This window comes from Coffea arabica, chromosome 5c, assembly GCF_036785885.1.
Source record: "Coffea arabica cultivar ET-39 chromosome 5c, Coffea Arabica ET-39 HiFi, whole genome shotgun sequence".
NCBI classification, from domain to species: Eukaryota; Viridiplantae; Streptophyta; class Magnoliopsida; order Gentianales; family Rubiaceae; genus Coffea; species Coffea arabica.
In genome coordinates, this window is record NC_092319.1 from 46,405,265 (window position 1) to 46,431,742 (window position 26,478).

Below are 26,478 nucleotides of genomic sequence, written 5' to 3' on the forward strand. Positions count from 1 at the left end.
TCGAGATGAGTAAGAAGCATCAGGCTTATGACAGCCACATTTCTCCAATTCCAATTGCCATTACAGACTATATCAATCACTAAGAATCAGCATAGAAAAAGCACTTGAGAACCAAGACAATCATCAATCTACTTTAAAGCAGAACAAAAAAGACCATAGCAGAATTTTAAGACCAATTATAACTTCACGCATCATATGTACATATAAGCCATTTCCAGAGCTTGTCTTAGATTTGTTCTCCATTCTGGAAAAGAAATATAACGTAAATAAGCCTATCTCAGATTTCTCCCCCATTCTGGAAAAGGAAATATAATGTGGATAGGTAGCTTCGGCAAATTCACTAGCAGCACCGTGAAAAATCATCAAGCTTGTTAATGGCCATGACATCCAACGGCCATTGGTGAAGGCCATTAATGACCTGGACGTCCAAAGGCCATCAATGGTGGCAGGTATTTAATTGCTTTCTTAGTAATAGCACTGTCAAAAGATACATCACAAAATGTGTACCAAATGATTGTCTCAATAAATACAAAATTTACTAATGTTACATCTATATGGACACCTCAACCTTCGCTCAAAACAAACTAAGAAAAGAACACCAAAAGTTTGTTGAACAGGGAAAGGAAAACATGAATAGGACACTATAAATAATGAGTTTCTCTAAATCCTATGTACATTGAATTAAAACTAATCCAAATACAAGCACAGAAGTACAGACACAAACTATCTGGCCCTGGCCCTCATCTTTAATTACTTAAATCCCGGGAGACATGGCCTTGCCATCTGCAATTGAAAAGGTACATTTCGAATCAGACGAGTATTATGACGACGACGATGATGATGATGATCTACAACGACAGTAAAAACCATTGCAATCTTTTATATTGCTGTGGTGCAAATCCTCACCATCATGCAAAAGGACGGTTTTACAAAAATTGCAGCTCACAAACCGCACTTACATTTCCATATTGTTGTTTAAGCTCATTGCTCAATGATTGTAATCATTGTTGTCACTCAAATCAAAAATATTTTGTGGATAATCCCATTTTACAGTAGCCATGGAAATCCAAAAACATGTGCCGCATTGTTTGAATCATAAAAAACACGCACCTAGTCTTCTATTCAATCGCGATGATAAATTCTTATAGGCCAAAAAATTTCACTGACCAACCTTGAGAGCAAGAACCGTGCAAGGGGGCTCAAATTACTGTTTGAATGCATGTCCTTGCTTTGAGGCTTTTTCTTGCTGTCAGCTTCTGCCTTCGTACTCTCTGCTTCTGCCTTTCCCTTGCTAAATATTCGAGCTGCAAGGTCTTGCAGGTCTTTCAGTGAAGAATCTTTTGAACTACAAAGATATATCTTGATCTTTAAACCAAACATCACAAAATGAAGATTTTATTCTAAGCAAAAAGATGAAAAGAAAATATATGAACCTTGCCAGTCGCTGTAGTAATCTTGTCACAAGAAGTTCGCAAGACCCAGGCTTGGAGCGTTCAATATCCATAAAAGAGTTGGCCAATGTCCGCATCATCAACCTTTCCGAATCATCAGTAATCACCTACATAGGATCATACATATGTTAATATAAATGTTTCACTCAGTAATAAATTTATTTCATGCTCATGTTCTCACCATGTGGCAGAGAAAACAAAAAAGAACTAAAAAAAAATTACACTCTTACAATACATAGTCAAAGGCATGTGGTGATGAACACTCCCAAGTGGGAAAAAAAGCATGCAGATAATGTTTCCCCATTTCAGCATCACGTACACTCAAATGACTCATCAAGGTCAAAAACTAGGTTTCCACAGAATGGCCTTTTGGGTTGAATTCCCAGAAATAAAACAGAGATAAAGAGAAGAAATGCAGTTTGGCCAGAAAAGAGGTTTTGCCAAATTATAAATCAAATTTTGATGGTGAGCACTACAGAATTAAATTTCTTATTGATGCAAATTTTCTGGAGTATGAGATATTGTATGACATGAGCACCAGATAACTCTGTGATCACGTTGTTGGTTCAGCTTTGACAGAAAATTTAGGCTAATCCTGTAACAAAGATGTTTGTCCTTAAAAAACTAAATCCATGAGGACCTAGGAATGTTGGAAACCATTTAGATATGCCCAAAACCAATTTCGTAACTACATTATTTTCTCAATGGCTATATGACTAGAAAGAAATTTTGCAAGAAAAATATAACACCAAAGCATAATGCTTAAAAAAATTAATTGAGTTTGCACAAGACTTCAGATCTCTCAATCAGAAGACAAGATTTTATGTCTAAACATCCACTGAGAATATACAAAAATGTGGAGTCGTATATGTTCAAATAATAAACACCAAGTTAATAGAATTAATTTGATTTTCAAAGTTAAACAGCATATCAAAAAGCCTCACAAATGATCATTAAAGTATATTCTAATCGATGAAGATCTGGCATGTCCTGTAATTATCTTAAAAATGCAAACCTCTTTTAATGAAGGAATGAGTAGAATTGACAATGGGGCAGAAGAAGATGCAGCAGAACTACGTGCAGCATCTTCTTCGTCACTTGTTTGGTGTGACCTGGGAAGTGCTTTCTGTGCATCAAGGTATTCTTCGGTATGTCTGCAAGTTGATGTTCAAGTTCCAAGTAGCAACACAAACACACAGTAGGAACAAGATTAGTCAGGCACAATATTTCAGCCAGTGTCAAAACCAAAAGATTGTACCCAATATGGAAGGAGCAGACCAAACATACGATGTACCTAGATAAATCAGAACTAGATTGTTCTCTTCTTTTACTTTCTTGTTCATCTCTGTTGGCCTTGCCTAACATGGACCTTTCTCTCATATTTCCCTTCTTTAACCCCGCTTGAATAGCAGCTTTGGCCTAAATAACATAACAGACAATTAAGCTTTGGCATACAACTCATGAAGATGATGATGCAACAGACATTAGGCAAATAATTCTGGCAATCAAGATACCTTGAAACTGTATATCAGAAAATATTTTATGCAATAAAACTGAGGAAGCATTGAATACACCAATAGCAAGAAATGGATAAAACCACCAAGTGGAAGGAGGAATTGACATTTTCAAAGATATCTGAAGAAAATAAAAGACATTTAGATCCCTACCAATTCATGCCAACAACCAAGTTTGTAACCTTAACATTATACCATTCCAGTAGTTTACCCAAATCTAGTATCTCAGTGTCATCAAGTAGGAAAATTGTTGCAGATAAATAACCTCGGCAAGGTTTATTGAACTGTCCTCAACTGATGCACTTGAAGTTCTCTCTTGGATCCCAAGTCTGGATTTACGCGGAGAATCTGAATCATCATGCTGTCCACGATAAACCACAGTGCCGCTGGTAGATGAATCCTCTACTGAATTGTACGTGCTGCTAGACTGAAAGGCAGTAGAAATTCTATGAAGATAGTATCCAACACAGCAAAAAAGAAAATCAAAGCAACTATTTTCCATCTCAATCAGAAGGTAGACGCACCAAGGAGCTTTGGTCACTAAACAAAGAGGAAGGTGAAACTCGTCTTGGAGACCGAACAACAACCGTTCCTGTCCCACCCACTGACAATTCTTCCTGAATAAGGCAAAGATGAAAATTTTTCAGGGGAACATGTGGGCAGGGAAAACTTAAACGTGTAATTGATGAGTATAAAGTAGCAAGAACTATAACAGAATTTGTTGTCAAAACATAAGATCACAATTTTCTGTACTTTCAATTAGGTATAAGCATAACAACACTGAATGTTAATCTTATATAGAAGGGAATATATATGCACATTTCTAATTTCACCCCTGGTTATGGAGCACTGAGAGCAATAGCTTCAGGGAAAAAAGTGATTGTGAACTTAATCCAACCAACTTCAAGTTGCAAATGTTTGATAAGTTGACTAGCACGATTTACAACCAATATCATCTAAAACAATGTTGATAGCAAGAGCCTAAATTAAAACCCATCATGCAGACAAAAAGCATGTTACTTAAGCAAGAAAGGCCTCATCCTATGGCTATTAATTTAAAGTTTCAATAAGCTATCCAGCAATTATAGTTCAGGATAAACTTAAGGAAAGAGTTAGCAAATATACACGACAAACAGGCATATCACATGCATATATACACAAGCAACACATGCACAGGTACAGGCGCGTGTGCATAGGGAGAGAGAGAGCGAGAGCGAGAGAGAGAGAGAGAGAGAGAGGGAGAGTGAGAGAGAGAGAGAGAGAGAGAGAGAGAGAGACATCTTCATGATAGTAATCCTGCTTGTCATCCTGGTAAGCATCTCTAGCATCTTTTCCAGAAGCAGAAGACCACTGGTTACCACTATCTAGAATTTTTCTTGAAGAAGCTTGACTTAAAAAAGCCTCTGGTTTTCTATCCCTAACCTGAGGTGGCCTCACAGCACTTCGCACTGTCCCAGTGCCAGGGGTTGCACCAAGGCTGAAGTCCCATCCAGCATTTCTCAAAGTTTTTCCTTGGCCGCTGCAAGTACAACTCACCAATGAGTACAAAAGTGACTAATGTGGCAGCCCAAAAAAATTAAAAACAATGAAAGAGAGATTCATCTAACCTGATTCGTACAGTATCTTCTACGCCAGCATCTCTTGTCACCTTCATGGTACCAGATGCCTCGCCAAAAGGTTTTATACCATTTCTGGGGGTTTCAACATCTTCCTTGGCTTGGAACTTGTGGCGCTCTCTACAAGATAAAACAAAAGGACATCCATCACAGAATAAAACAATTTCTTCTCTCGAGATAGAAAGATTATGTTGATCTATCAAGTAACATCTTCATTGTATTCCATACTTTCTTCAATTTTTAAACAGTCATCTTGTCTCCAAACATAAGCATAGAGCAATAAATTCAGGTCTGTTGATAGCTAACTAAAAGCCTTAAAATTCAACTATATTACTGTACTTTTGAATCAAAAACATAATTTTAATTTAAAACTGCTTTTTCAAAGAAAAAGTGCTAATATTAAAAAAAAATGTGATTTCTAGCATTGACTGAATCAAGGCTCCAACTGTCTTGACCCAAGCAGACACGCATGGCTTCAATTTCGAGTCAAGCAAAAAAACAGAACCTACAGCTAGAAAAGTGGTAAAAGAAGGGTCTATATAGTACTTAAAATCCATTTAGGGAGAGAATAGTGTACCACAGAAACTGTTAATTTATTGCATAGTAGAAGTAGCAAGGAAAAACTGGGATGCTAATTAAGCCTCTCTATCTAAAAAAAGTTGACAATGTTCTGGCAAAACCCAATTAATGAAGAACAAAATTCATTTTCAGGGTTGAGAGATTTAAAGATATAATGCAGGGTTGGCTGGTTGCAGCAGGATCACCTGATTCTCTCCAAAAGCCTTGGACTCTTCCTAGCATTCCTGATAAAACGATGCTTCAAAAGTTCCTTTGCACTTGGCCTCTATAATTAAACCATAAAAGAAACATTAGATAGAAAAATATTCACAATGCAAAACATATCCAATAAAATCAATTCAAAAGTTTGGATCAGTTTACGTGTTATCTAAAAATCTGAAATTTAAAGTATAGATGCTCAGCTCATTACTGAATATTTGAAGCTATTAAACTTGAAACATGATCAAAGTTGTATCACCACAAAGTCTTTCATATTTGCACACAACAGATTGGATACGCATCATTATAATACCTTATAATTCCGTGATATAGCACTTGGGGCATATTATCATAAAACTAATAAAAAAAAATGATCTGCTTATGTCCGTGATTACAAGAAGAGAGAGAGCACGGTAACAAGGAAGTGAAGGAAATTGAACCTACTTCAGCAGGATTCTTCTTCAAACACAATGATACGAATTCTTTCATAAGACGAGAAAAGTGATCATCCAGCTGCAAGGTGTACAATAAACTGTCAACTTCTAGTATAGATGATTATAGATGCAGGAATAAATTCATAGAGCACATAAAACAGCAAAAAAGTAAGGCTAAAGGATGTTGACAATGCCAAATATTCATCAAAGAATAGAAGTATACTTGAGGAGGATTTTCCCGAGGAATAATGAAAAGAACTCTCATTGGGTGGAGATCTGCAAGAGGAGGTTCCCCCTTTGCCATTTCAATTACAGTTATCCCTAGAGACCAAATATCTGCCTGCATCAAACAGAGACTTTAGCATATGGCCCTGGCTCAAAATTTCAAAAGTGGTGTCCTAACTCAGAGTGCACACAATTACATGCATATTGTGTATATATTAATAAATATGGTGACAAATTCATGCAAAAATAAAGAGGAAATTAATCCCAAAATTATAAGTATAAAAGAAAGTGCAAAGCAAAACATGAGAGAAAGCGAAGAAATGATCAAATCAGAAGATACATGAAACATTTCTCAAAGACGTGCCTTCTCATTGTATCCTTCTGAATTCTGGATTACTTCTGGAGCCATCCAAAATGGAGTTCCTACAAATGTCTGCCATATTTAATTGCATTAGCCTGAACATCTCACAATTCATGGAAACCAATGATTCTCATAAATTGAAAAAGGTAAAGACTATGACCAAAATAAAAAATAAAACTCAACCAAATAACTAGGAAATTTTGTTGAATAACTTCACAAGACACAAAAAAATTAAAGAGGACACACCCCAGGAGACTGCCATCTCCATAGTAACTAAGCAAAAGCACTATCCCTACATTAACCCAGAGTAGTTTCTCTGTAACAGACTGCAAAAGCCAGAAAGTAGCAACAAGTAACTGTTGATCCACTGCCTCATCCAACAGCCAATAATGTTAAAGAGGAGTATAACCTATTTATCTACGCAATTCTAGCATGCCCCCTACATATAAATTGATTCTTTATAACTGGATGACAATGTAAATTGAACATAGGACCCTCTGCCTGCTAAGATATAACGTCGCCCTCCTCTAAAAGCTTAACTATACATGGAATCAGCAACCTTGAAGAAACAGACACCAATTGAGCAACTGTGAAGAAACACCAGGTCAGAAAATTTCTCATTCGTAAAATCTATAAATATGAAAAAGATTGTATTGCACGTATTCTCAGATGTCATAAATGCAGCTAGAGAAAAATTAGTGCTGTCATTCAAAAAGGATCTAACATGGACCATGCTTGGAGGATTAAAGAACAAACCAGCCAATGAAACTGAATGTGAAAGAAAACAAGAAGGAAACATATGATAACTGCTACATCAATGGTTAGGGTAGTTACCAGATTGCAAGAATAACCTCATGGTCTATCAAACGGAAAACAAAAGAGAAATGCTTGTCCATAAATAATTTTCATAACGAGCCTAAACAGAAAAAACTCAGAGACCATTACGATCTACAAGCAACATTTCCTATAGAGGCTCAAAAGCTGGGTTAAATAATCATATGAAAGTAAAAACAACACGAGTACCTTTCTCCTTGAAATTGTTCTTGTTAATTGTGCAGAAACACCAAAGTCAGCAACCTGAAGTCAATGTCCGAATGCTTGAGGAAACATAGAACAGATAGCTTGCTCTATTGAACACAAAGAATCTCTCCTAAGAGACCACATCAAAGAGAAACATTGGAACTAGGAGCATAAAACACTTACCTTAACGTCACCATTTTCTGTCAACAAAATATTGGCAGCTGCAAAGGATATACATCAGTCATCATTCAACAGAAAAAAGAAAGAGAAACTGCCATCTGAAAACTTATGTTTGTGATACAGAGAAAAATGTATCCAGGATATCCAAGGTTAAAGTTTTTCCAGAATTTTGCTCAAGCTTCAATTAGACATGCCTCCAAAGATAAAGAGCTCATATACTCTTTTTAAGTCTCAAACCAACTCCCAAATAAAGCTCTTTATCTTTGAAGATGAGCCTAATTGAAGCTTGAGCAAAGTTCTGGAAATCCTTAGCCTTGGATTTCCTGGAGCCATTTGTTGTCTACATCAATATGAATGAAAAAGGCAGGTAACCTTTTAAATAGCAACAGTAGCCAACTAATACTAAGGTATGTATTGCACTAGGCACATAGAAAACCATGATATCAACAGTGTAACATGAAGACAAAGCATGAATAGAAATGAAATCCACATCCTTAAGTTATTAATCCACATTTCTAATTGACCAAATGATCTTTGTTCAAGAATAAAATACTAATTTAGGTTAGTCATTAAGGTATTAGGGACATGATAAAAAAACCTTTAATATCACGATGAATTTTCCCTTCGTTGTGGAGGTATTCAACTGCATGAAGCAAGTCACGTAAAATGCAAGCTATGGACATCTCATCCAAAGGCTGATTTGGTTGAATCTGCAGAAAAAATATCCAAGAACCATCAACACAGAATAAACACATTCACAGACTTCTTTCACAAATTTATAAACATAATTGTGCTGAGCAAAGTCAACGTCTTGAAGAAAACAAAGCATATCTGTTCCTTTTTAAAAGAGGCAAAAGAGTTAGGCCTCACAGGTTCTGATTCTAGATGTTCCAGATAAAGAGGCAATTTCAAATCTTTGAAGTGAGAGTTACAAATCTTTAACAACCACGATATCTGCAGACAGCACATATACCACATTTTAGTTTTGGTCTATTTTCCTTTCAGAAGGTAAAGGGTAAGGACCTCTTAGCATATGCTGTAGCATCATCACTGATGTACCCATGCCATACCAAAACAGAAACTACATATGAGAAATGACCAGCCTGAAACCCCTAAACAGAAAAGAGAGCCATCAATGTGAAAACTGAGAAGTCCTAAACAATAAAAGAATTAAGTCATTCCTCTTTCAGGACCAAGTATTGCAATTTATGTCTCTTGGATTCATGCTTTGGTATTCTGTAACACACTTTACAGCATAAAAGTATCACATAGAAGAGGGCAGACTGTTGAATTGGAGGGTGAAAAAACAGTCCTTTTTCTGCTGATAATTTTCTAAGGTTTGGGAGATGAAAAGACATTTCATGGTAATAAGAAAACCTCCCAGCAATCCAGATTGGTGATTTTGAAAATTTTTGTATTGCTAGCGGAGGACGCAAAAATGGATGAAAAACCAAAAAAGACAATGCAAATGTTGGATACTGTCTTCAAGCAAGAGATCCAAAACAGTTTACTCATAGCGATCATGGCAATCACCAATTTACAAGTCAAATCTAGAGTCAATCACATTAAAAGCTTCCATTAATTGATTATGGCACCATTGGTTAAATGACCTGACCTGGACATCTAGATAAAATTGACCTTAATATTCCACATCAGGACTTTGTTAGTCGGGCCTTTTCTAATCCAGTACTATAAATACGACAGTAAAATAATGTAACAAAAGGCATCAATGCAGAACAGTCTCCAACTACTAGATTTCAATCTTGTTCCATCATAAAGCAAGAAAGCTTGCTCCTAATTTGGAGAAAGCATTTCATCACAAAGCCAAGACAATTACTTTCTCAAAAAATCAAGTTACCTACCAGGTCAGCAACAGAACCACCAGCCATGTATTCCATTATTATCCAAAGCTTAGTTTGGTGCAGATAGGATCCATAGTATTCTGTAATATATGGAGATCGACATTGTGACAAAACTGCAATTTCCTGAAAAAATATATAATTCAAATAAAACACCTATTCCATTACTTTTTGTACTCAATCCATAATATCTAAATGAAAAAGTGGAAGATACCTTTTGAATGTCCTCAATTTCATCCTCCCTGTATTGCAGATAAATCCAGTCACATTTAAATAAGTTCAATTGTTAAAATACATGTACATGATGCCAAAAGAAATTAGATGATGCAGTACATATCCTAAAGAGTATTCATGTGGAAAACAAGAAGAAAGCACAATGGAGATGAGATTGCAATCAAGTCAGCTTTGATAAATGAAAAGAAAACAGGAGTCACTTAAGTTGCAACTAGCAATATAATTGGCCTTAAGAATTTTCACATTCTCATATCGAAATAAAATTATCAAAAGCATCTTGGTTGTTGCAAAAAGAGTAAAGCATTCATCGTAAAACAATTAACTAATCAGAAAAATGAGAGCGATGCAATATTCCACTTGTTAGGTGATAAAGTAACTACACCAAATAACTAATCCAAAATGAACTGCATAATCTTTCCTTTCTGTTTGAGTCAATAAGAAGAGGATAAAAAAAGTAGGAATTGTCAAACGGTGGATTGCGACTCCTAAACCATCCTTTTCTGATAATAAATGTCACGATCTCAATCAAGAAAAAGTCCTCAAAGCATTTCAAAGTCAAAATGAGAAAATAAATAACCAAAGTCCACTACTTACGATTCTTCGAGATCAATAACTTTAATAGCAACCTCCTTGTTAAGATCCTTATCAAACCTGCAATTCAGGAAACACATAAGAACATCTAGCTAACTCAGAGGAATCTTCCAATTAATCAGAATAGATAATTTAAAACATGCATGGAAATCAGATACAGAGGACTGGTTATATACTCGAGTTAGATGGATTTGAATGGCACTTCCACCTCATGACATGGACCTTTATGAAGGCTCCACCATATAAAGAAGATGGGCCTATCACACGCATAGGATAGATACACATTCACTATCCTGCTAGTCCTCCTTTCCTTTCCAAAAGATTCGAAAAACATCACTTGCTTATATATATATTTTTAATGGTCCTGTAAGCTTATAACTCCCAAAACAAAGATGCTACTATTTCTGGTGTGGGAGACACAACTTTAAAGTCACCTAACCTTAAGGAAATAAGCTGAACTCCAAAATAATCAAATAGTAATCTCCTTACAACTACATACAATACCCCTATCTGACACTATTAGAAAACATCCATCTCCTGCCATGTTTGATACCAGTGGGTATTTCTATCCCTCCGATCTCTGCTGAAGGTGAAATATTGATTGTTGAACTGGCCAAAAAAGAACCAAATTTCCAAATGCCCGATAAAGCAATTGCATTAAAAAACATAATTTGCAACTTTCTTAAATCAGCCTAGCTCTACATCTCTCAACAACATCAAGAAGCAAATTGCTGCCAAGGTCCCTCATGATTGTTTATTTTCCCCCCTAGAACTTTGACAGCACCATCCAGAGATGCAATTGAGCCCATAGTGTAATCAATAACATATAACTTCATAAACCAGTAGCAACTTTCTGTGAAATCCAAACGGAAATTGCTGAAAATTTTCTAAAATCTCAATCAGGCCCAAAAGGAAGTTGAAATTTGTAATGAGAGGTTCCCATGGCCCAAAGCTATTAGACCTTCCCGTACTCTGTCCAATAGGCAAACAAGATCAACTGCTAACTGCAATTCTTTGGTGTTCAATTAAAGAGGCGAAAAGACTTTGGACAAAGAGAGAGAGGGGATAAGATGTATACAAGGCATGAGTGGGTAAAATTGTCAGTTTTTATAGTGTTACCTTTACCACATGGGATGCCTGCATGTGCCAATGACTATGAAAAGCAGCTTCAGATAAAGACGGCGCGATAGTGGTGACGGCATGTCTGATTTGTAAGGTGGCCAGACCCAAATTTTGGACCTCAGAGCGTGCACCGAAGCACACTCCACCAACAAATCTTAAATGATATCGACATTTAACTAGCACAATCTTTTGGATCACTGGATCACAACCTTTCTATCACTCCATTTGTCTTTCGTATAATCATTACTATATAGAATGCCCACGTGGCAGTAACATCAAATGCGGCAATGATGTTTATAACCAATCAAATCAAATTAACTGTGCAAGAAAAAGATTCTAACTAAACTCCTACAAAAAGATCCATCTAATAGCATTCACAAAACTCCGTGTCTGCAGACACTTGTTCAATTATGAATAGCTCTTTCTTTACCAAATTCATTTACGTACTTTCCATTTTCAAGCAGAATGGACAAAGAAATATCCACCTTCTTCGATCTTAGATTCTCAAAAGTTTGGATGCATATAAACTCTCACTAATTTGTACCATTAGACTATACTTCTCACTTAAAAGTAAAAAAACTACATGTGTAGCAGAACCAAGCCATGCATATATCCCACATCTCTAATTTGACTGCCGTTTTTACCTTGTGTGATCTAGTAGATATATGTAGACCATAGAAGCATAGACCATTACAAAGCCTACATGATGTCGTCACATAGTACCATCTGATCCATCCATCATGGCAAAAATCCTGAGCTTTGTCAAATCACTTGGTAGACTTAAACTGGACATGCAGCATGCAGTGTGCTTCAATAACAACAAGCCAGTTTGGGAAACTTAAACCACAAATTGATCAAGTAAAAGCTGAAAATTAATCATCCTAAACTATGCAGCCATTGATTGAAGCCCATTACCAAATTAGCCCAGCAATTAATTTTGTATCAGATCTCTTTATTACGATGACGCAACATTTGAAAATACTTCCTAAACAACTCTCTGAATTTAGTAAGAGACAGGATTCATCCTTTCGATATCAGTAAACAACTATTTGACAATATCAATATAGAGGACAATACACAAGCAAAATTAACAAAAGCCAATCCAGATTTCCAACATCACTGATGAGTTAAAGCTTGCAAGCAAAAGCAAAATGAGACAGATATCACCTTGAATAGAAAAATCAAAAGGCATATTAAAAACAAATAAAGATAACATATTCTGTTTCAATCCTTACCCTTTATAGACATCCCCGAACGACCCCCTACCAATGAGCTCCAAATCACTAAATCTGGAGCCCGAAGCCTCAATGAGAGCCGCAGCATCAGCCATCTCAGACAAAAAAATACTCTCTTTTACTTACAGCCTCAGCCTACAAACCAAATGCACCGCCAATCTTCCAACCATTCTGCTCCACAACGACAGATTTCACAAATTTACCGAAGGGTTCCCCTGATTTCACTCGATCTTTTCAAAAACTATCTGAAGAGGTCATGAAAACACACTGAAATCAATCATAAGAAAATATTAACATCAAGCATTCTAGTACAAGTACAAGAGTGTAATGTAGGATCCTTTGGGGCTAAAATATAATGGGAAAAAGTCGTTAGGTGAAGTGGGGAATTCTGAAGTGACAGCCTAACAAATTCAAAGTTTTCTCATATGCCCACTAATTTTAAACTGTTTTAGACAGTGAAACAATAGCGGAACCGCAAAGGGCTATCATCAGTACCTTCATTTCTATGCAAAAAACACTCACTGATATGGGAAAAAAAAAACTTTCTTGATCCTAAAAATCGAAACGATGAAACAACACTTTCTCAATGACCAATTAGCAAAAAATCAAAAAGGGTTGCTGAAGATTTTAGATTTTCAGCAGTAAATATGAAGAATTACTCTGATAAATGTCGCCAAGAAGCCGTGGATCTCGTCGTGGTTCCCCGCTTTTTCTCTCCAGACAAATGTATATGGACGCAAAATGAATGTGAATTCTTTCTCCTCTGTCTTTAATCAGCGCTTTCTCGGCGGAGGCTTTGGCTTTTTGTAGAGGGTGGATCGAGGAAGAACGCGATTGCTAGTTGCTACCATGTTTGTATCGTTTTTGCTGTTTTCTTCACTGGGTTATTATTTTGCAGGACCGGCCCGACCGGATAACTGAACTGGGGAATTCACTAATTGCTAACCGTTTTCATGATACCCAACTATCGGGTTTTTTGATGAGTAAACCGAAAAAAATACAATGCCCAAGGTCAATAATAACTCGTGAACAAAAAATGATTTAAAAATTCTTGTACGCTTGGATGTGTTCTTGACGAATGACCCCAAAAGAAATAGAAAAATTAAAACTTTTGCAAGTAGGAGACAAATTTATACACAAGACAAGAAGTGGACATGAGAAATGGTTAGTGGTGTTCATGGCAACTGCACGCCTGTATAGTACTAAAAGGTCTCATGTTTGAATAAAATCATTGTTAGAAATTAGTTTTATATCGAAAAAGTTGCAGAGTTTTATGTTTTTTCTTTTCATAGTTTTGGCTCAATGGAAGAAAAAATATTTTTCATGCAATTGTGAACTCGAAATCTTTCGCTTAAACTCTCTCGTCCCAAAATTATCCAATCCATCCCCCAAGAAAATAGTGCACCTAGGTATGTCAATGGATAGAGTCTGGATTGAATTTCTTTAATTCAAATCCAGATTTAGACCCATTAAATTTAGTTAAACCCAAACTTAGACCTAAACCTTTATAGGTCTAAACAATAAGTCCAAACCCAAACTTTCCTGCATTTGGATATCCAATGGAAATCCGCTGTATATTTCTAAATACACTAAAGTAAAAATGTATAGATTTCAAAAAAATAAACACCATCCAATTTTTATTTTCAAATAATAAAATTAATATTCAAGAAGTTGAATGCAATATTATGAACTCAAAAAAATAACTATTATGGACTGTTTCTACATATTTTTAAAATTTTAATTGTAAGTACTTTCAATTTTTTATTTATTTGCCTTTACTTTTTCTCATTTTTTTTTTAAGTTTGTACTAATTACAATTACAACTAGAATTAGTTTTTAAAAAAAAATCATGAAGTCTTACTGCATTCGATCCAATGACCATAGAAATTTTATAAATTTATTAATATATATATTTATTTAAATTATATATAGTTGGATCTGGATAGAATCTAGTATGTGTTCGAATTTGTATATGGATCACAAAAAATCAGACTATATCCAGACTCATAATTCTTTTACAAGGTCTGAGTCTGAATAGGATTTGGGTTTGAGAAATTAAATCAAAACCTTATCCAAGTACATTGGATCTGAGTTGGATATAGATAAGATCCGATCTATTAACATGTCTAAATTCACCTTGTTCTACTCAAACTACAATTTTTTGATATATAATATACTAGGGGGAGTGCCAACGCATCGCGCGAGTATTTGGTGCCTGTGGTTAAAAAAGTGTTTTCGTTGAACTAAAAATAGTACACTGTGTGATATAATTAGAGGCAGGTACAATTATGAGACAAACAACATAAGAGCCACCCAATATTAGAATCAGCAAGTTCCCAAAGACAAATAAGTAGATGCAGCAAATTTCCAAAAATATACGACAAATAGGTTTTTCATGATCCAGATAGATAATAGAGTAGTTCAAAAGGACATTATGTATGTCCACTTATTTAGTGATAGTAATAGTAGTAAAATCTTTTAAATACTGTAATAGGCAGCATTTAGATACGTTACGTCTTGGTGGTTTGGTCATTTTGTTTTGCAGGGATTGTACCACTGGTTCCTTCATTGGACTTTGTAGACGGTGATGGTGCTAAAGTGGTTGAGCTGTCTCTTTTTTTTGTCTCCACTACTTGTATTGCAACATTCATTTGTGTTCCTTTAGAGTTGAGATCTAGGTTGTCGGCTACTTCAGTTGCGCTTATTGCACTTTCGGTATTCCAGGATGCAGATGTTGTTCCGTAGTGACAAATATTAGAAAATCACACAAATGACTTGATACCCAAAAAGCTAACTTTATTCCAGAAACCCCATTGAGAGCTTTTTCTTGCTGTTATCCCGAACATATAACATTATAAGCAAACCAGTCAACTTTCAGATGCCTTCTAAATTTGTGAAAAAATCTGTATGTTGTAGCTAAATTACAAGGGCCAAGTGTCAAATTTTAGGAATTAAACACACATCGATGCCACACACGGCCCAAACCACCCACATAAACGACAAAATTGCGAGAAAAATCTTACTTCAAACTGAACCACCAGAAATAGTTGCAGCTAAAAAACATTTTGAGATGCTCGGTAGAAAGGCATAAAAAATAGCTCCAATCCCAGAATATTAAAAGGGTGAAACCGAAGAAGACGAAAGAGGAGGCATTGAAATAAGCATAATCAATGCGCAGCCGTTTGGACATTAACATACAATCGCTTGACTATTTAATTGAGGCTATAATGTCAAAGAAATGGGGTCTTTTAGACATGAGCTCGGATGAGAGGGGAAAGGAAGAGGCATGAAAAATTTCAATCCCCGAATCTGAAAGAGAGGAAACAGACCCAATCCCAAAGTCCAGACATGGAGTCATTAATAAACCCATGTTTATGGCCGTTAAATTTAGGCATAAATAACAGCAAAACAGTGGAGTTCACACTTGAGAGAGGATGAAAAGACAAGCTGGGAATCAGGACGGTAAAGCTAACAATATCATGAGACAACATCAAAAAAATACAAAAACTAATACCCAGATGCAAACATGAAACTATCTAGAAAGCTCATGAAACATTAGGCAACAGTGGCCAAGAACAGCGGGGAAAAAGGCTGTTCAATTACAGACACAAACGGTTGTCTGTGAAAGCGGCCAAAACTCATTTTAGGCAATTTCAGCCAAAGCGCAAGTCCCAAACGGCTGTCTGCGGTTCAAGAGCTGAACGTGTGTTGTGTAAAGGCCATTTCAGTAATTACACAAACCCACATGCTTATATGAGTTGTACCAAAAGCAACAAATGGTTCCAAATTAATTGCACATACCATAAATACCCAAACACGCAACCACATTTAAAGTTTTAAATGTCTATAAATGAGGCCATTTCGGTTAATATACCCAATTACAGGCTTTCCTAACTTGTACCTTCAGCTTGCAAAACACTTCATAATATAAGGAATTCCAAAAAGTCCCTTCCTATGCGGTTGAAATTCAACCTCCTCTTTGACCAAAACTCAATCTCATATAGTATAAAGAAAGTAGAAGGATTCGAATATAAGGATTCGAGACCTTTCACTTATGGCCCCTCCCCCTTTAATTTGCAATTTAAATGGTGACAAAACTAGAAGGATCATGAAATTTGGCTTCTTTCTCGATAATAAAGAGAGCAATCCAATTTCAAGCTACTGCATGTGATCATGTTATCTTGGAGAGTTCATTTTAGTTTTTTTTTTCAAAATCTAAATCACTAACATATTTCACACGATTGAATTGAGAGTAGAATAAATCAACAAAAATTAAAACAAAAAACAAAATAACTATTAAAAAAAACTAAACCGACTATGAAGATCATAAACATGGTTGATGGTGGCTAGATAATAAAGATGAAGATGGTTGATGGTGGTCAGATGATGAAGATAGTTGGTATCGATGCAAGTTGTGATGCATGTGTGGAAGACCGGTTGTCATCTTGACAGGAAAAGAGGGTTACATTATAGTAGTTCATATTAACAAAGCCAATTTCCTTGCGAATTTTTTTTTTGTGTATTTTTTGAGTTTGATTTTTTGAGTTTGATTAGAATGTTAGAATGGTGGCAAGTTGGCTCCTTATATATGCCTTATAATTAGCGTAGTCATCTAGATAGGTTGCATAAAAGGATTGGCTCAATCAACCCCAACATATTTTGTTAATTATGTTATGACACTTAACCTCGCTCATGTTTAATTGTAGAATTAAACCTCTGTAATTTGATATTTGATAAATTAATAATCTCTATTAAATAATAATTTTTTAGGTCTTGATTTGGACTATCAAGTTAAAATCAATTTTAACAAAGATATGATAATAATTTTTTTAAAACCTTACCTAACCCTTTGGTTCCAATCATATTATAAATTAATAATTCACTAAAATTAGATATGCTATGCTCATATAATGCTTGATGCATTTGGTCAGTTATTTATGAACATCTTTTAAATAAGAAGCCAAAGTTTAACCATGAGATATGAAAGAAAATTTGCATTTGTTTATTATAAAAAGATTTATTTGTTATTTATGTACATATTAGTGTCATACATTGTATGCATTTAAAATTGGAAGTGGACATCTATCATTTAGTATTTCTAAATCTTTTTCATTTCTTAATGTTAGAAAAATGATATCGGTTACGTACATTAATAAAATTAAACTGTACTTGTAAATCAAATAGATGTAGGTTGGTTTATATTCTATAGACTTTTAGCCTCCTTTTATTAATAGAATATATTTTTATAAATAAAATAAAACTTTAGTTGATCAGATGAGTTTTTTTAATTGTAAATACACTTGATAAATTAATAAATTATTAATTTATCGATGAATTAATACCTCTTTAAACTAATACGATTTATTTAGTTCCAAAACTATTAATTTATAAAGGTTTTACTATATTGTTCATTATGTACTATTTTGCTGAAAATGTGTTTCAGATTATCTAAAATTTGGCTGCATTTTAAATTGTAATCTAGGAAAATATTTTACAATAAGCACCATTTTTTGAGTTATTTTTAAGATTTTGAGTACTCTTCTTTTTTTGTTTATGAAGTATGTAAATGGAATCTTTTCTTTTCTTTGCTTTTTTTTTTTATAACTTAGAGTGTTATTTAGAATTGAAATGACAAATATTCTTTGAACTCTACATTAGGTAATTCAAAATTCTTAGCAATGACGTGTAGTTCACTTGGATTAAGTAAAGGTTAAAAGAAATAAAAAAGAGAACGATATGTGTTACAATAATATTCAATGAAATTTATAAATTTGCTCTTACACATGTGAAATAAACTTATTCATATTTTTCTTAAAGTTAATTACATGAATAATCAAGAAAATGCAAAATGCAAAAAAAAAAAAAAAAAACTTCTTTTAAGAGTCAATATGTAATCAAACAATTTCTTCCTTATATTTGCTGTAGTTATGTCTTTGTTCATTTGATTTATGCACGAAAAATACAAAAAGTAATCGATGACGAAGCCATACACGAAACTTATCTACTCGAGTGAAAAAAATCAATGTTGAATTTATTTACCTGAGCAAAAAAATTAAATCTGTAAATTTTCACATAATGTGCTTTGAATAAAATCCCATCAAAATTTCATACAATTAGTTACATGCATGATCTGAAAAGGAAGTGGGCGCAAGGTAGAATATAATTAATTACTTTGCATGTGATATCGGATGGAGTTGCATTCTTTTTCCTTTTTTCTTTTTTTTTTAAGTTAACTTTATTGCATTAGGGTACAATAGACAAATTTCAGAAGCCAAATTCATTACAATTAGAAGGTCAAATTGGTTAGAAAAATAAAATCAAGAAGTAATATTGCTACAATTCACCAAAACTCACAATTCTTTTAAGGACCTATTTGTTTTGAAGAAAGTAATATCACTTTGTCCCCCTCTCCCAACCCTATGATAAGTTATTTTTTAGAATAAATTTTATACACACTGATAGTGTATACACTATCACGGTTAGATTTCAAATTTAAATTTAGATGAATTGTAATGCATTCAATGGTGATGGTATGTACATCGTCAGTATATAAAAAATTAATTCTATTTTTTATTCCTTTCAAGATAAAATTTTTTATAAAAAATATTCTGTAACAATCTAACTTTGATGAGATCATATTGAGAAAGGAATAATTCTAAAAAAAAATATGAAATTATGGCCGGACCACATCACATCTTGGTGATCTTTCATGAGTTTGGGCAAAAGTGCATTGCAGGTTTTTCTTTCAATTCATTGGTTGGTCTGCATGAATTTCTGTTCACATTTTGTATTTTGTCTTGAGTTAAATTGGACGTACTTTCATATTAGGTCATCTTGACAGAGTGAACCAGTACACGACAGCATCCAGCTTCATCTCCAGTTACAAATTCACCATTAGTACTAAGGAAAGTAACTGACACCTTAATCCCAAATTTGCTGTGATGCAACTTTTGATTAATTAATAGTCATTCTTGTTCTTTTAGAGTTATCCAGTAGTCTACAGAGCAATATGTAGTAGTATTCTTATTGCTCTAAATATTGCTTCAAGAAATCAATTGAGCAGCATAGTTTAGCTTCTAGGGGAATTATTAGCCAGGTGATTAAGACGGTTTTAGTTTGAATTAAGTCCTTTCCTTCATCATTTTTTTTTTCTCTTACAAGATTTATAATTTCTTCAAAATCAAAAAGAAAATAGAATTAAGATGACTTGGTACAATTTCGTATGAGGAGGTTAATTTCCTGAAACAATTACACTAGTTAAGGGTTTATTAAAGGGCGTTCTTGCTCATGTTAAATCCATCGTTCAATTTTTCATCATTCCTATTCCAAAAAGTTCAAAAACAAAAAATTGAAATTGCACTTTATCTTTTTATTTAAAAAAAAAAAAAATTTCATGTGATAGAGGAAGTCGTGATATGCAATCTTTTTGTCTTCCCCCTTGTTATCGTGAATAGGGGAATACAAAAAGAAAAGAAAAAATATAATAAATTTATGGGCCCTAAACAGGCTATTTATGTATTGCAGCCCTCATGATATAGCCCATAAAGATACACGTTTTTCACAAAAGCAGGCGTTGCAATCCATCGACAGGATTGGGCCTCATTTAGAATTTCGCTATGGTGGTATTTAAATTTAGTTTCAAAGAATATTTTCATTGAAAGCATCCCTCCATTTTACTCTTAGGCCAATAGTACACTACTGTAATAAAAGATTTTGTTTCCTTGATGGAATTTAAAATTTTAGATTGGTAGAGGACTTAAGGCTTACATGATGCTCCGCTGAGTGAATCGTTTGTCGCATTGTTCGATCTAGTTTCTGCTCAAATTCAAGTCGAACTCAATTTAATTAAGCCAAAAAAAAAAAAGAAAAAAACTCGACGTATTTGGATTCGTTCGCAGCATTTACTTCGCTCGATTGTTGCCTTCTCTTAATTAACTTCTTTGAACTATATGGGTTTTATTTTTTAATTCAATCGTTACACCGTACTAGCAAAGATGTTCTAAATGGTACAAATTTCGACGAGCAGGCCAATATGGACCATCAACACCGAAGGCCTACAACTGGTCAGAGGAAGAAAGCCCAAAGGTCTTGAATTCCCCTCCTTCGGCTGCTACAAAAGCAAAGGTGAGCGGGGACTGTAGGGCTGTAAATCCAACTAATCAACTTCACACTCCATTTGAATTCGACTTGAATCTAATTCGTTCAAACAAATTTATTTAAGTATCAATCCAAGTTTTGACACAGTTTTAAATTCGAAAATATTAACAAATCAATCATGATATTCGTGTTGTCCGATTCGATATGTTCAGAAACATATAAGATAAGTAAATTTCATAAAAATATACTTAAAGTCCCCTGACTTGACTTTTTTCCTTCATATATATTACTTAATTTATAAAATGGCAAACATATAATACTCTTATCTCTTGAATAGGCATAATTGATTTTAATCACATCCGTAATTCATCGTAATAGATTTATTGAATAAGCATAATTGACTTTAATCATATTCCTAATTCATCGTAATAGATTTCTTGAATATCAAATAGCAAAATTTAAGGAAAAAAAAAAGCAATAAATTAAGTTGAAAATCTCTATATAATATAACATGAAATTTCAAATCAAATCAATCCAAATTTTGATTGTATGTGCTTGAACTCAATACTAAAACAAGCTAAACCAAACTTTTCATGAACATATATATCAAAAATTTCAAACCAAATTCAATCAATTTCTTTCAAAAAAATCATCAAATACAAAGTTAGACATTTTGTTTAATATTCAAACCAATTCGGAGCACAATTTTGTCGGCCTAGCGAGGAGGACTTGTTTAGGTATGATTTTAAGGTTAATGGATTTCCGGGGGTGCCGGTAAGAGTGTGGGACCCATAAAAGATACGGTCGTGGGGGGTTGTGGCCGAGCCCTGGGCCGGTCAATGCGGAGGGATGTACCAAAGATAGATTAGATTGACGTACCACATATTTTTTTACTCGCACAAAATCCCCGATTTTCATATGTCAAATCTCACGCGCCGACTGCGTTTCATATCCAATCGCAGCGTAGAATGACTAGATGCGGACTCTCACCTTGCTGCCCGTGGTGCGTGTGTGTTTCTGCGCGTGGGGGCTGATGAGGAAGAGAAAGGATACAGTGCTCCGCAATTCGTGCGCTCCGAGTTCTTTATGACTAACGATGCACCGACTCACTGCCATGTCACGTGCGCACGTGACTCCTTAATCTCTTATTCTCCTCCCACTTTGTTCACTCACTAAAATATACAAACAATTATCCTTGCTTTTACCCCGGTTCTTTTTTTTTTTTTTTTTTTTACACCTTTTTCTTTGGAAAGATGCTTTTACCCTACCGGTAGAAGCTGAACAGTTGTCCTTTCAGGGGGAAGCAAATAAACTACCCCAACAGTTGATTGGAGCACTCACCATTTTACTAGTGCCACCTTCATTTCCTCCTTCTTTACTTGTTTGGACGGTAGATTATTTGGTCAAATATATTTGCTGATATTACCATTACAATTTTCAATACAATTTTTTATCTTTTTAATTATTTTTTTATCTCACATACATCACATCATAAAAAATGCTATAGTAATTATTCCAAATAATATTTTCAAATAATACCCTATCAAAACAATAGTACGTGAAAGAAAGATAGATACCAGACTTTGGAGCATTGGAGGACATGTTTACTTCAATATGGGAAAACTCCAAATTTTTGTTCAACTTAAGATGTGTACATCTTAATTTTATTCAATTATTCGCACCAAGAATTTGTCAACATAATCTATTGCTAACCTTCTTTTTTCCCTTCATTATAAAAGTGTTGCATTTTAGCTGCAGCGCTGAGTGTGTTTGGATTGTAAGTTATTTGAGATATTTTTACTGTAGCACTTTTTGTGATGTAATGTATGTGAGATAAAAAGTAATTGAGAAGATAAAAAGATGTATTGAAAATTGTAATGGTGATGTAAGCAAATATATTTGAGCAAATAACTTACAATCCAAACACACTATCACTTCTTTATTTCCGTTGTCAATTGATGTTTATCCATGAATTTTTAGCTTCAAAATTATCATCTCATCATAATCTAGAGAAACTAATGTGAAGACAATATGAAAAAAATGCAAGCATAATATGCGTACTGTTTTGTGTGTAAATGTAATTTAAACACCATTACAGATCAGATAAAAAGATAATTTTCTTTGAAAAATAATTAAGTACTCTGTTTTTTTTTTTTCTGACAAATCATAAAACTCACGCAGATGCACTACTCAGGAAGAGCATCAAAACAAACTACTATCTCTTGATAATTTGAGGTGACCATACTTCCTTTTGGGAGTGTTCTTTTCCTTTTTATTCATTCAAGAAAATTTCACAAAAGCATTTTATATTCTCTTCAAGGACGGGAGGAGGCACGGGCTGAGCTTTGAAGGTCTTCCCGTCCAATGTCTTTGAACCCACAAAAGGAGTGCCTAAATCACAAGCCATTATTTTAAGTATGACGGTACAATAGGAGGAGGATCGACTGACATTTCTAATACTTTATAACATTGCAGTTTAGAATATATTAGTTCAAATCTAACCCAGCTGCTTTTGACTGGAAAAAGATTCTGTAACTCAACTAAAAAGTCCATACTAGCCCCATCTGCTTATGAGTAAACATCATGCTGGAGAGACCTCGCATTATGAATAAACAATTGGGCTTTTTTTTGGCAAGAAAGTGAAGAATCTCATCATTTTGTAAAAGCCATTTGAGCACCTACAAGGTTGACTCCGCTGTTTGTAAAGCTAGAAGATTAACAAAACAGAACGCCAATAATGGGGAGCCATTGACGTGTTAAATAGTAGTTTGGTAAGCTTTTGAAGAGACCTGCATGGTGACACTTTTATGGCTACTGCAATCATGGCGATGGAGGCCGCTTTTATTGCAAAGGGCCTTAGGTTGAACAGGATGCAGCAAATGGACCGCGAAAATAAATAGCCTATTCTTCTAGTTGGGTGAACCCTGAGTGGATTTTCTGATAAACGTTTAGGATGCTAGAGAAACATAAATCTGTGAAGTTAATGAACATTTTCTGTTTAAAACTCTCAATAACCAATACTTAATTGATGGATATCTTAACTAGAATGTTTATTATGTCAAGTGTTGTTTTTTTTTTCCAGCCTTTTTCAGGGTCAAATGTTTAGTTCAATGCGAATTAGTTCACCTTGGATAGAGTATTATTTGAAACAATTACTGTAGTACTTTTTATGATGTGATGCGATGTGATGATCGTGACATAAAAAGTTAGTTGAAAATGAAAAAAAACGTGGGTTGAAGAATATGTTTATAATATAAGTAAAATGGTTGTGTGAAATAATTTGACTATCCAAACACTCTCGTCGGACGTCATTTTGCTGCTTTTATGTGCCGACTGCTTCTTTAGTTCAAAATACAAAATTTGCTAAATATTATCATGATGATGGTTGACAGTTTTAGAACCAATTTTTATGAAGGGCAAAAGTTAAAGACAAAGCTAAATGATGAATTTCATTGCTATGGTGTTCAAATAAAGCACTCGTGATGCAAGGGTTTCTCTCCCTTTTTATTCCCTTAATTTTTGGGATAAAAGCAAAAGCATTTCTTTAAAGAAATGTCATTGTCAAATTTGAGTTCTTGGTATCAATAATGTTGCTCATGAATTAATAAACTCATCCATGCTTTTAGAAAACGCCTTTGCTGGCGAAGTACGCTACTTTATGCGTCTTGTTCGCAATTTTATTGAGAGAGCAAGAGGAAAAGCAAAAAAATAAAAATAAAAAATTGATCCGATATGTTCTTTATCATCACTCAATGAATGTGTTTGGATTGCATTTTTGCAGAGTTTTTCCTTTTATAAGAACACACTTTATGATGTGTTGTACATAATATAAAAAGATAATTGCAGAACATGTTTAAGAAAATTTTCAAAATTATTTTCCAAGTATCGTATGAAGGCAGTTTTTGGTATTTCCATAGCAAAAATACGGCCTTTATCATCAAAAAATAAAGGCCGATATGTTTTTGGTATTGAGAGAGCAAGAGGAAAAGCAAAAAAATAAAAATAAAAAATTGATCCGATATGTTCTTTATCATCACTCAATGAATGTGTTTGGATTGCATTTTTGCAGAGTTTTTCCTTTTATAAGAACACACTTTATGATGTGCTGTACATAATATAAAAAGATAATTGCAGAACATGTTTAAGAAAATTTTCAAAATTATTTTCCAAGTATCGTATGAAGGCAGTTTTTGGTATTTCCATAGCAAAAATACGGCCTTAATATACTGAAACAGAACACTAAATCTTCCAAGTACCATTTTCACAGTTTTGATGAAGTACTTTCTTTATTTGTTACAGAAAGTATCTCCATGGTATATCTTAAAGTACATGAGGCAATCCGGGAAGCTGCATATTGTTAAATATTTTGTAGTTGACATGATGGCACAAATTGATTTCATGATATGGAATATAGAATCCAAGGCATTATAAATGTGTGCTGTTACATTTTTGTTTCGATACTCATGATAACATTGATGTAAAGAAGAAAAAAAAAAGAAAATTATTGATGGTGTAAAGATGTCAAAATAGATAATTCCAATTCGGATTACTCTATGCATCTAAATGCTTGGCTTAAATCAGATTACCCTGCGCATGCACCCGACATCTAGGACATAAAAGCTCTATTGAATAATTAGTTATATTTGTAAATGCAATTTAAAACAGTAATGTTGGATAATATTTGTTCCGTTGGATTAGCTGTTTCTGAAGATATTTTTGAAATATTTTACTGTAACAATGTATATGAAAATTTTTACTGTAGATATGTTTTTTAGAGGGATTTTTGAAATATATTTTGGGGTAAATTTTAAAATTAAAATAATTTTATGGTACTTTTTAAAAATTAATACTACCACCCACAATTAGGGATGGCAACGGGGGCGGGTGCCCGCGGGGGGCTCTCGGGACGGGGGTTCCCCCGCCCCGCCACCCGCAAAACAAAAAATATATATAATTATATATAATATGTAAGTTAATTAGTTATAAACTTATGATAATGATATTCTTAGTTAGATGTATTATCTAATGTATATTAGTTTATGTAATATAATTGATATTATACATGTCTACTAATAGAATTTATTAATTAGTTATACTAAATTTACTAATACATTTATACAAAATTTCTAATTACACTTAATAAAATAACACTTTTTTCTCAAAAAAAAGTACAAACACAATAATGAATTAGTGATTGCATTTGTACTAAAAGTGAAAACTTGATTATTTTAGTTATATTTATTTCATCATATTGGATTGTATTCAAATAACTTCTGTTTGATTGTTTTTATGAGTTTCAATTGTAAAATTACAATGAATAATAATTTAATGATGTGTTGATATTTTAATACTTAATTATTTATTAAAATTTAATTATAATAAAATCATATAATAAAATTTTATTAACCCCGCGGGGGAAGCCGGACAAGGCGGGGCGGGGGCGGGACGGGGCAGGGGACGGGGGGAACTAATAGGCAACGGGGCGGGGGGCGGGGGACCAACCCCGCCCCGTTGCTATTCCTACCCACAATCACCACCGTCACTATCTCCACCCACCACCACCACCACTACTGTCACTACCATCCCTTCATCTTCCTCTTCTCTCCCCCTTCCTCTTCCCCTTTCCTTTTCCTCCTCCCCTTCGTTTTCCCTTATTCTCCGGTCCTTCCCTCCCTCTCGATCTGGTCTCGACAAGATCGAGGCCTTTGGTCTCTAGATTGCAACCAGAAAATTGTGACCTTCTGGTCGCGATTTGGTCGTGA

At 34.3% G+C, this 26,478-nt stretch overlaps 1 protein-coding gene across 5 annotated transcripts; it reads right to left on the bottom strand.

The window, feature by feature from the left end:
* Positions 1 to 357: 357 nt before the first annotated feature.
* Positions 358 to 13,816, bottom strand: LOC113690688 (uncharacterized). Of its 5 annotated transcripts, none has more exons than XM_027208684.2 (21): positions 13,279 to 13,816; positions 12,620 to 12,864; positions 10,266 to 10,322; positions 9,652 to 9,679; positions 9,441 to 9,563; positions 8,177 to 8,288; positions 7,582 to 7,619; positions 7,402 to 7,455; positions 6,382 to 6,450; positions 6,016 to 6,132; positions 5,803 to 5,871; positions 5,346 to 5,425; positions 4,573 to 4,701; positions 4,244 to 4,484; positions 3,490 to 3,582; positions 3,231 to 3,392; positions 2,746 to 2,870; positions 2,467 to 2,605; positions 1,434 to 1,558; positions 1,172 to 1,345; positions 358 to 783 (listed from the first exon to the last, which is right to left on the bottom strand). In XM_027208684.2, the coding sequence occupies exons 2-21, from the start codon at positions 12,712 to 12,714 to the stop codon at positions 747 to 749; spliced, it is 2,067 nt and encodes a 688-aa protein (XP_027064485.1). In that variant the 5' UTR covers positions 12,715 to 12,864; positions 13,279 to 13,816; the 3' UTR covers positions 358 to 746. The 5 variants fall into 5 exon arrangements, with proteins under 5 accessions (XP_027064485.1, XP_071907388.1, XP_071907387.1 ...); XM_072051287.1 differs by having other exon boundaries at positions 4,388 to 4,484; positions 6,016 to 6,128; positions 6,378 to 6,450; positions 13,279 to 13,815; XM_072051286.1 differs by having other exon boundaries at positions 6,016 to 6,128; positions 6,378 to 6,450; positions 13,279 to 13,815.
* Positions 13,817 to 26,478: the final 12,662 nt, after the last annotated feature.

What these genes read in the sequence shown, in the direction of transcription:
- LOC113690688 (XM_027208684.2), bottom strand. Translation starts at nt 12,714, where the DNA reads ATGGCTGATGCTGCGGCTCTCATTGAGGCTTCGGGCTCCAGATTTAGT. An exon ending in TCATTCCTTCATTAAAAGAG is followed by an intron (nt 1,559 to 2,466) that starts GTTTGCATTTTT and finishes GATCCTATGTAG; the next exon opens with GTGATTACTGATGATTCGGA. An exon ending in GCACGGTTCTTGCTCTCAAG is followed by an intron (nt 784 to 1,171) that starts GTTGGTCAGTGA and finishes TTTCAATTGCAG; the next exon opens with ATGGCAAGGCCATGTCTCCC.